This window comes from Lactuca serriola, chromosome 4, assembly GCF_051521515.1.
Source record: "Lactuca serriola cultivar US96UC23 chromosome 4, Lser_US96UC23_V15, whole genome shotgun sequence".
Lineage (NCBI taxonomy): Eukaryota > Viridiplantae > Streptophyta > Magnoliopsida > Asterales > Asteraceae > Lactuca > Lactuca serriola.
In genome coordinates, this window is record NC_136411.1 from 369,358,598 (window position 1) to 369,370,508 (window position 11,911).

The following is an 11,911-nucleotide window of genomic DNA, read 5'->3' on the forward strand; positions in this document are numbered from 1 at the left end:
GCTTATTATTTGCATGTGGTATTTTGGAGAACTCACTAAGCTTTGTGTTTACAGTGTTGTGTGATATGTGTTTCAGGTACCTCTCAGAATCACGAGAAGATGCCGACTTGATTGTACACAGCAGTTGTAGATTTTTTTATTGAGGATTCTGAGATATTATCAAACATTTGTTGCCTTGTATTTTGACAACTTATACTTTTTGTGGTTTGGAGAAAATGCAATATTGAGTTTTATGTGATTTAAAAAAAATTATTTAAAAATTCAAATATTACAGAAAGGAGCCTCTAAAAAGCCTTTTCGAACAAAACATGTCGCTTTTCTAGTAAATTGTATATAAAAAAGCTGCTAAAATATATACACATAACATAGTTTCTTACGATACGAAGTGATTAATCCACAAGAAGCTAGGGTCATCCAATGGGCAACACATAATTAATTACCGTATTAAATCATTAATTACACATATATTATAAACTTATTCCCGATCTTAAATAATGGATTCTTTTCTGTACATTTTTTACCGACTATAAATGACAATGCCCTTGGCTTTTGTAACTTCCAATAAAGCACGATGCACAACTGTTCAATAAGTGCATGGTCCCTCGAAAATTATTATGCTTTTTTACTTCATAAATTTACTTCTTCAAACCCTACCTTACAAGCTTTTCATGGCCATGTAAATCCAATCCTTAACCCTAATATCCTCTATCATCTTAATCATCAATCCAAATCCAATCATATTCATCTGCGTTAAAATTTTGACCACCATAGATATGTATCTTCCTCAAGGTACCCACCACGCGTGGCACCCTACCAGCCTTTGCTTTATATCTTTACTTTTACTATTCCATCCATTCACCATGGACGCTTCAACTTCATCATACCCTCGTTCTATCTCTCTCTTCATTTCTCTATTCGCCGTAGTCAAAAGCTAGGTTTGTTCTCGTGGATGGACTGAGTGAAATTTGGGAGTTTTTTGCTTTGAATTCTAGCTCATCTCCTGTTCAAAGTACAGGATATTTGTGCTCAAGTAAGCTTTTGGACTATTTTCAGTGCTTTTTCAGATGAATTTGTTTGTCTGTCTATGTTTCTTCAATGTCCTCATGCTTTCAGATCTCTTCTTTCCTTCGAAGCAACCTGCCTAGCAGAATTTCGGGTGTTTATGTGTTGAATTCAATACGATTTTAGTTGACTCGATCAAGTATTTTCGAGCTGATTTCTTCTTATTGTATGTATTTTTTTCGCGAGTGTTTGTATGTGTGTGTGTGGATCGATCTTCTCCTGAATTCAATACAATAAATTTGAGTTGATTTGAATGTTTTCAAACAGGTTAAGTATGCTTTATAACTCATTTTCTTATCGATTCTTGCAGGATTCCTATATTGACAATTCCATCCAAGAAAACTAGCTCCAATTATGAGCGAATTGAGATGAATATCTTGAATACAAGAGAATCCGATGACGAAAAAAGCACAAACAACGGTAAGAATATCATCCCAAACCCTAATTTAACGACATCTTCGTGGACAAAACTGAGAGATCCAAGAATCGTTCGAGTTTCACGAGCCTTTGGTGGGAAAGACAGACATAGTAAAGTTTGCACAGTGAGAGGATTAAGAGACAGGCGAGTGAGACTATCTGTTCAAACTGCTATTCAGTTATATGATCTTCAAGATCGCCTCGGACTTAATCAACCCAGCAAGGTTGTTGATTGGTTGCTCGATGTTGCTAAGCATGAAATCGATGAACTTCCTCCTCTCCAAATTCCATCTGGGAACTTCGGTCAAAATCTTCAATCAATGATCAATGTTGCTTCTCACTCCGAAAATCTTGAAGGTGTTAGAACGAATACTAATGGTCTCAATTGGGAGGATTACTGGAATCCCGATAAATCTAAGGAGAATAAAGATCATTTCTTTGTTCAATCGAGTACTCAATCTTCATCTTTACCAGTTGTGTGCAACAATGTTGTTCCAAATGGTTCTTTCTTGAAATTGAATCCTTCAAATTTGTCATTATCACAGTTCGGAAGCTATGGGTCAATGGCACATCATCAAGAAAATGCAAGTGATAATTTCAATCATATCGCATACCCACTTCCATCTCATGATCATAACGTGAGGTATCAATTTGATCCAAAACAACTAACCTTTGAGATGTTGAGCTCTTCCTCTTCAAGTTCACATCAACAACCTTTGTCTTCTTCACCTCTATATACAATAAACCAAGGGATGGTTAGGCCTTTGCACTTGAGTATGAACCCTAAGCTTTTTCCTTCTGAAGAAAATGGACATTCATGAGCTCCCTTTAAACTTTAAAGTTCTTTTCTTTTACCCTCTTCACATGTTGTGAAAAGCATTTGCATGTGTGTACTTAGCTAATAAGTTGATGACTAAGTGTGGTGTGTTTTGCTGTTCATTTTGTTAACTCTTTTCTAGCTAAAGAGTACTTCAAAAACAAAATTATATAGGTTGCAGCTTGAACTTGTGAGTGTAAGAATCTTGATTTTTTCCCCCTATACTATATATGGGGTTCGTTCTTCATGTTAATTCAGATCAATTCATTGACTAGAAGCTTTGTATGCTCAATTTATGTACGAGTAAGCTCATTTTGATTTTTTGTGGTTAATGAAACGGTTTGACCTTGGGTTTTTCTTGATATTAGAAAGTGACCCAGAGACTTATTTATGATATCACAGAAATGTCATTGATTATGTATACCATCATCAACTTTTTTTTTTTTTTTTTTTTTTCCTATCTTCATCTGGGTTGCGAAAGCCGAAAACCATCTTCATGTACTTGACTAATAAACCGATGACTCCGTATGTGGCATATTTCGGAGTTCATTTTTTCATTGATCAATAAATAATAGTACCTCAAAAATGCAACAATTTCTCACACTAAAATCACTTATTTATCGACTCTAAGTAGAGATTTTTCACTATCGTTCCCTTAGTTTTAGAGCGAATTAGCTCATGATTTTGATCTTTGCTAGTTAAAGTTAAACCTTCTCATGTTGGGATTTTTAAACGACATGTTTTAAGTTATCGTAGACAAGCTTTCTTTCTCGATATCAGAAGGAGACCAACGACAGATTGTTTATTATTTCGAAAATTAAAGTTCTTTAATGAGAGAGACAGCTGAGGAGTGCTAGTGTTAATTAGGCAGCAGATCCAATGCACTAGCCATGTAAACTAGCAGCAGAAGTAGGTACAGCAGCAAAGCTTAAAGATGGCAGTACAGCAGGTTAATACACTGACTTATTAGAAGGAATTTGTTGCTTTTTATTGTTGGGTTTTATTATAATTATAATATAATACAAATAAAATAGGAAACTACAAAATGGCAATATTCAATGTTTCTCTTCTATACCCTAAGATTCATGAAACCCTAAGTATTGGGTGTGTCCATCCTCGCTGTCGTCGTGTGTATTTGGCTATTTGGGCATGTCCGTCTTCATTAATTGGTGTCGTATGTTCTTCATTGGGTATGTCTATTTACTACGTAGGTGTCAATGATCGAGGGTTTCATTATGTTTAGGTGTCATGTATATGTATCACGATATATTTGGGTATGTACCAGGGAGTAGACTCATTCTATTTTAGTGAGTTCCCATTGGGTTTCGAGTTCATAGATTTTTGGAATGTTTCTTGGTGTTGCGTCTCCTTTCACTACTAAAAAATGTTGCCCGTTGATGTGGGGGTAAAACATGTCCGGAATCCGTAGGAAACGATATTTACAATACATTTCCGAGGAAACAAAATTTGTTTGAAAACATCTCCTAAGAGAACTTGTCCGAGACATTTGCGACAAGAGATGTTGTCGGACGGAAGTTTTGACACCATTCCCGCACACGTCCTTTTCTTGGATATCCCAAGGGTTTTCCGAGAAACAACTCCTTTACGAAAGTTTTATTTCGTGATGCTTTTGACAAAAAGTTTCCTATGTATTTCCGAAGAAACCCTATTATTATAGTTTTTCATGACACTCCTTAACATTATTCTTCTAACCATTTCCTAGGCAATACCGTGAAATGTACGACTTTAAAAAGTTAAACTAAAAAACGGAAAAAAATCCAGATTTTTCTTCAAGAAATATAGAAAAATTAAGACAAATAACCAAATTATGTTTCAAGTTCATACATAAAGAGTCAAAGACCATAACCATAAATATGAAATTTTTTTATTAGAACGCAAGTCTTAAAGATTGCCTAAATACAAACATAATATACATGTCTAAAAAATTATACTAGTATTTACAATAATAACCTAATTAAGGAGCATTAGTGGTGTATCACTGGTTTTTCGTCTCCCGCTAATTGTTATTTCTTTTTATGCATAATAATAATAATAATAATAATAATAATAATAATAATAATAATACCAATTTATTAAAATTTATAGGATTTATATGTCGAGGGGTGTTTTTGTGTTCAACTTCTAGAAGTTATCTTTGTAGAGGAAATTGAATATGAGGTAGGATTGGTCAGCAAGCTAAACTTTGAGGACTAAAAGTGTCAAAACCCAAAATTTATTGGATTAAGGTGTTTAAGTGAGTAACTAAATTGATATATTTTTGTAATTAGAAATCGTTTTTAGGTTGCCTCATAACTTAGTTAGAATGACAAGTAGAGAGAGATGATGGATTTATTAGTTTATTATATGACTAATAAATTGTAATAAATGATTTGTTAATGTATTATAATTAATATATTATTTTGAAATAGTAATTGATTTGTTAATTTATATGATTAATGAATTAATGAGAAATCAGTTAGAAGTCACTAATTATTAATTAAAATTAATTTGGAATTAATTCGGGCTCATTTAAATTTAATTAAAGGCCCAATGGTTATATTGTAATTTGTTCATAATTAAATAAGGAAATAAAATTCTAGAACCCATATATTAGTGAACGAAATTTGGGGTGTTGGTTTCTGGAATATACTTAAAGTTGATAAGGATAGTATATTTGAATAGAATAAATCAGAATATTTTATTATTCAAACATAGGATTTTCCTTGTGTTATCCACATTATAAATAGGACCCAAAGGAGGTCTAATTTCCTGCATATTCTTCCTAGAAAGATACTCTAATTGAAATTCTCCTCTTTCCTCTCTCTTTTTGACTTTTAGTTCTAGGGTTTGGGTGTGATCCATTACAGACATCATCCTTTTGGTGTTAAGCTTTCCAAGACCAACACTAGAAAGGGGATTGAAGTGATTTGTTTACTACAACAAATCAAATGTATGTAACCCTAATCCCATGATTTCGATTATATTAGGGTTTATGCTAGTTTTGTTGTTCCTAATATGTCGCCTTCAATTGTTATGGCATATATTTTTTATAGGATGCATGTACCATATTAATTGTTAATTGTTTTCCGCACTGTAGAATTTTGTTTTCTATAAAAATCAACAGTGGTATAAGAGCTTGGCTTGTCAAATATTGATTGCAAACGAGATGAATTAAACAAAACATAATTTTTGTAAAATTTGTATCCCACGACGTGACAATTCCTCTTTCACAGTGTGAAACGTTTTAATCTCATTTTTGGTTGTTATCTGCCTAATCTGATTATTGTATTATTTTGGTAATTATCTGGTGTTAATTATGCTTGATTCCGAATTTTAAATGTCTTGTGTGATAATTAATGAATCCTGAAATATTATGAGATATCCTTATTTGATAATTTTTTAACTAGTTAAATTAAATTGAATTATCCCTTATGAATTTAATAATTAATTTAATAATTAATTTAATTGTAATGTAATTAAAGATAATTATAAATTCATTATATGTTTAAATTGATTAACTAATTATATGATAATTTAGATAATTCAATATATAAACCTCGTATTTTGAAAAGATTTAAAATACACCTTATACTATATATAATTAAATGTTTAATATATTATACGTATAAAACAAGTCTGTCAATCAATATTAGGCCTCATTCATGAAGCCATACTATAAGGGGGTATAAGGAAACGACCTATAAAATGACAGTTAAATCGGTGTCTATTCTCACACACCACTCCCTTGCGTGGTGGAAGGTTGTTAGTCGAACGGGTTGATAGAACATAACCTCTTAAAAGTATGATGGTATAAACTACTAGAACTCACTTTAAAAAATCTCACTCTAGTTACTTTAGGGAAAATATGAAATTGTATGTTAATCCATGAAAGTGCATATCGTTTCTTTATGATTCATTAGTAGAGTATGTGTGGTTAACTGACACACTAATTTGGTACTATAAATATGAAATGATGAAACAACTTGTGTTTATGATTGGTGATGGAACGTGTGTGATTAACCAGAACATCAATGGGAGATCATAAATCAATCAAGGGTAATTAAGCAGGTTTGCATGGTTATTCACATCTTAATTGTGATCCTCGACATCCAAGTCACAATTGGTAAGAGCATAATCGAGATTAAACATGTCATTGATAAGACCCAATGAATCTCAAATATCTAGGAGTTTCATGTGATTGAAATGGGTAAGCTGACTCTACCTACCTAAAATTTATTTGAATCCAATTACGGCACCCTCTTTAAAGCTCGAATTTAAAATATGGATCCTAGCCATAATTTAAATTATGGGTTAATAATTAAGGAATAAAATCAACTAACTTGAATTCCCTCTTCTCCTAAATTTTAGATGTCCAATCAAGACAATGGTGGTATTCCTTGTTCTTATGGAAATGATTTTCCTCAACCCGATGGAGATGGTCTTCCGATGTGACATCCTAGAATTTAGGTCTAAAGCTGTAGACAGTCAATTCACCGCAAACCTCTTTGTAATCTGACCTGTTGAGCTTTAATGGATATTTAAAAAATATATATATAGTGTCACTACAACTATTATAAGATACCAGATGGTATCTTACTTCAAATTGTGGAAATCTCAAACGAATCAAACAACTCAAACTGCAACCCTAGTTAATATGTATGAAAAAATGAAAGTTCATATTAAGCAGTTACGAGCGAAGCAAACATTCTAGTCACATAACACATGTTCCCCTGTTTCTGAAAATACAAAGAACTTCCAAAATTGAGTTCGTATGCAAAAGATACAACCGTTATAAGAAACCAAAACAATATAACATTGATTTTCTTTAAATTGCTAAAACAATATCATCCATTGAGGCACCTACACCTCAGATGGAAATTTCGAGATCGTTTTTGGACTTAGACTATGGTCTAATATTTAATTTCATACTCGAAATATTTTAAGCAAAAATATTTGCAAAAGTAAAAAAAAATGAACGTTTCGGCTCATTTAGACGCAAAATTTTAAACGTGATTTACATGAGTTCTACAACTCGAAAAATTAATCCGTTTGTGTTTTTGGAATCTTTGAACTCTACTCTATCATATGACACTTTATAAAAAAAATTAGGTGTCAGGATTTGGGCACACAATCCTAGGTGTGTTTTTTGGGACTTTATGAGAGTATGACATCGCCATGGCCCTCCTTTTTTGCTTGGAAAGAAAATGATCACCCAAGAGACCTCCCCCCCCCCCCCCCCCCCCCCCGCGTTTTTCCCATATGAGATAACCCCTCCCCTCTCCTTGGTTAAGTGCACTCTAAGAAAAGGTAGAAGACATGGTATATATGGTGTGTTTAACTTCTTATCCAAGCATGGCATGCATGCTTACATAAGAGGCTTACTTGAGCTATAAAAGGAGAGATTGAGCTCTTCTGAGAATCAATTCACAACCATTAAATCTTCCTCAGTCTCCCATCTCAATTGTTCTCTTTTTCTCATTCTGAAAACCCCCTACTAGAGGTGCCTTCAACCGCCGAGAACCACCACTACTCCACCCCTTTCCCCTTGTTTTGTCAAGCAACTACCACCACTTGGTTGCCATCTCTTGCTGCCATTTTTTTGTGAAAAATACAAGACCACGTATCAACTTTTTATTGTTTGTTTCGTGTGTACTGACTCTAAACAACCAGATCAATATTTGTTGCTGGTTTGTGCTATTTCACGGTGCTTCAGGAACACGATCACATTCTCAAGTCTGAACCGAGTTTGCGTATCTAAGGTGAGTGCTTATAGACCCTTATTTATAGTTTTTATATATTTAGAGGAGGGGGGATACATGTGCTCACATATTTCGTATATGCAAAAACACTCTTGAAAAACATACTACAAAATGCTATGATTTTATGTGAAATTGTGGTCCATTCAACACTTGTTTTTTTCCATCTTAAACCATATAGTTTACAAAACTGTTTTTATGAAAGTAGTTTAGATCGATACCTTTTATGGGACCACTCACACACATTCATACAATCTTTATACAATTTATTATGATTTTTGAAAAACTGCATATCATTGCAGTCTCTTTTCGGACCATTCTGTAAAACGATTATTTTCATCTTAGTTAGGGTTCATATCAAGACAGAGAAAAAAATCTGGACAAAGCAGACTCAATTTCTAAACCTTAAGAGTTTACGGATCCTAAATCCGACTCCCGATGATTTTTCTAGAGATTTTCTAAAACGACGACAGAATTGACATTCTAGATTAATTTTCCTGTTTTGTATTTCGAATACACACACACACACACACACACACACACATATATATATATATATATATATATATATCATGCATGCATGTGTGGGTGTGTATATATATATATATATATATATATATATATATATATATATATATATATACAAGTTGTATTTATTATAACTTAGAGTTAATACATGTACTTACAATCACTACTTTGAAATGTACTTGTAACATCCCGACTCTTAGGTATAATAATTATATATTTATTTTTAGGATTTAATGAGTGACTCGACAAGTTGTATGCTCGACTCGTCAAGTAGAATCAGATTGGTCACGTGGGTTTAATGACCAACTCAACGAGTCAGAGAGCCGACTCGCTGAGTTGGCGTTGCGCTAGGAAACCCTAAATCTCTTGGTTTGTTTCTTATTTATAGGGCCTTAAGCACTCATTTCCGCCTCCCTCATCACCCTTGAGCAATGTGGAGAACCATACTCAAGTTTTAACTTGTTGTGTGAGAATGAAAGGCTATCTTTAGCATTTTGGTGCACCTTGAGAAAAGAAGAGGAAAGTATCAAGGCTTGGAGCAAGGAGGCACGTTTGGATCTAGAGGTTATCAGAGGATAGCTTCTGGTTGAGGTAAAAAGATGCTATCTTGATCATTTTTCTTATGAGTTCTAGGGCTTTTCCGCATCCATCTTGTGTTATTGAGTCCTTTAAGCATATCTTGAGGTTAAAACCTCATATCTGGATTGTAGGAGGTCTTGTGAGTCCAAAGACCCAACCTTTATGGGGCTAGAGGCAAGTCTTTGAGCACCAAACCCTTGTGGGAGCTTGTATTGGCATTCTGGAGCAAATATGTCATGCATGAATGTAAAGATCGAAGCTTTACGTGAAATTCGAGCCTTGGGAGACTAGATCTAGGGTTTGAGTGGTAGATGTACCTTAAAACATTTGAATGAGAATACAGGCTGAATGGACTCGCCGAGTCAATGAGCTGACTCGACGAGTCGGCTAGGGTTTTCCCGATGAGACTTAACACGCCGTAACTCGACGAGTTGACGGGTCAACTCGACGAGTAGAAGGGTCAACTTGGCAAGTTGAGTTGGACTTTCATGAGGGTTCTTAGGAATCGAAGGGACTCGACGAGTTGGATCAACATGGAATGTTGACTCGAGTGTTGACTTTTGTTGACTTTAGGGTTTGGTCAAACTTGAGGGGTAGAGGTCATGGAGGGGTAAAATGATCTTTTACCCATCCCAAGAGTTAAAGAGGGACTATCCTGAGTTTATTTAGAGTTGTGATTTTCAAGTGTTAAGTAGAGAAGCTTATTACATGTAGGCGGCAGTTAGACTGTTCGAGGGCTATTCAGTTTCCTTGCTTGCTTACGAGGCGAGTCTTCTCACTATACTTACCTAGAGTGGTAACCTTTGTGTGACTGGAGGGTCTTATGTGCTTATCTTGAGTATTGTGATATCCTGCATTATATCTTTGTGATTTATGATGTTTTATATTCTGAGCTTACTGAGTTAGGACCGGAGGGTCCACCCGAGTTGTGGGACCGGAGGGTTCCACTGATACACATTTACGGAAGGGTCTTTTTCGAGTATAGCCACGAGAGGCTAATGAGATGTGTGTGGTATTTTGGGGAACCCGCTAAGCTTTGTGCTTACTGTGTTATGTGTTTCAGATACTTTTCAGGATCACGGGATGACACCGGCTTGATTGTACACACACACGAGTGGAGATATGATTTGGAGGATCCTAGATTGGGTTTTGAACAATTTATGAACATGTGTTTTGATAACTATATAGTTTGGGGTTTTTGTGATTGTGATAATGAAATTAAATGTTATTTTTAAAATGAAAAATTTGTTTGGAAATTTACGGTGTTACAACTTGGTATCAGAGCCTTGGTTTGAGGGATTCGGATATACCTTCGGGTGTGTCTAGACTCAAACTGGGGATTTGAGAAAAAAATTTCATAAGAAGTGAGTTTTCAAAAAAAAAAAACGAGCAAGAGTTTTAAGAGAAAAACGAGATGGAGTGGTGTGTACAATCAGCCAGAGCCCGAATGGTGATTTCCTAAAATACCCTTACTTATTCGTGTTATGAGATATTTATGAGATGTTAGGGATGCATGCTAGAGGATAGGCTAGGTATTTCATATTTAGGGCTAGAGTTTCCTGATTTGTGATACCTTAGCCTAGGAATTGCTGCTATCTGTTGTTAACTTGAGTATGTGCTATCTAGAAAGTGTTCTGAGTCGAGGGTTAATCTAGGAGAGATATCTAGATGAGTATATGAGGAGTCTACTAAGAGAGTGGCCTAATATCCGTGAGAGATAGAGTACTTGTGAATTGGGATCCTAGGAGGAGGACTTGGGGTGACTACAGGTTGGTGTGGAAGGTAGTATTGGGCCCGTACTACTGAAAACATCTGACCTATATGCAACCCAAGTAAGAATCCTTAGGGTACTAAGGAGCACGAAGGGGCGGGAATCGATTATGAGTATGCTCAAGCAAGTCTCTGATGATTTTTTGTGTTGTGTTTCAGAGACACCATGGTGGGCACGCACCACAACCCTAAGAGCAGTGGGACTAGTGATGAGGAGATCCGCAGGATCATCCATGAGGAGATGGTCGCAACTATCCATGAGCAGTATGCTGCTGATACTGTGACAACATGAAATTTCCATTCTGAACAAACCATTTGAAGCCAATAGAAGTAGAACAGTTACAGTGAAAACTCAGATTTCGAGTATAAGTTTGGCAGTTTTCAGGATTTTACACTTAAGGAGATATTAGGAAAGTGGATGCACTAGGGTTTTGTGCAACACTGTTATTCCAATACTCTAGGACATTAGAGTTTGTTCCAGGAATAAAAATATTTTCTGCCAAAAATATCTCAGGACTATAAATAGAATTCTGAACCAAATTGGTTCATTTGTTGAATTCCATTCAGAGAAAAGTCAAAATTCTCTCTCACGGATCTTCGGGTTTTTATCCCAAATTGTGAGTACTTCGATCTAGTTATGTTATATAGCTTAGATTGTGTTTAGAAACACCAATTACATATCAAATCTGTAAGATTTGGGAGTTTACCGCCCAAGAACGTTCTTGGAGAGTAAGCTCCGATAAGTGGCTCAAATGCTACCTAGTCCTTTCCCCATGAATTGTAACTACCTTAGACTTGTATGCTAGTGTGTATGTGATTAGAAAACATCAAAATCGGAACAAGACACCAAGATTTGGGAGTTTACCGCCCAAGAACACTTGGGGAGTAAACTCCATTTTTAGGTCCTAAGGTGTCCCAAAGTTCCTCAAATATTTAGAACTCGAACTAGAACCCACCATTGCATGTTTAGGACACCAAAAGC

At 35.1% G+C, this 11,911-nt stretch overlaps 1 protein-coding gene across 2 annotated transcripts; it reads left to right on the plus strand.

Moving 5' to 3' along the window:
- Window positions 1-812: 812 nt before the first annotated feature.
- Window positions 813-2,573, plus strand: LOC145097705 (uncharacterized). 2 transcript variants are annotated; one of them, XM_079035339.1, is made up of 3 exons: window positions 813-1,030; window positions 1,114-1,228; window positions 1,373-2,573. In XM_079035339.1, the coding sequence occupies exon 3, from the start codon at window positions 1,431-1,433 to the stop codon at window positions 2,298-2,300; it is 870 nt and encodes a 289-aa protein (XP_078891465.1). In that variant the 5' UTR covers window positions 813-1,030; window positions 1,114-1,228; window positions 1,373-1,430; the 3' UTR covers window positions 2,301-2,573. The 2 variants fall into 2 exon arrangements, with proteins under 2 accessions (XP_078891465.1, XP_078891464.1); XM_079035338.1 differs by lacking the exon at window positions 1,114-1,228 and having other exon boundaries at window positions 817-1,030.
- Window positions 2,574-11,911: the final 9,338 nt, after the last annotated feature.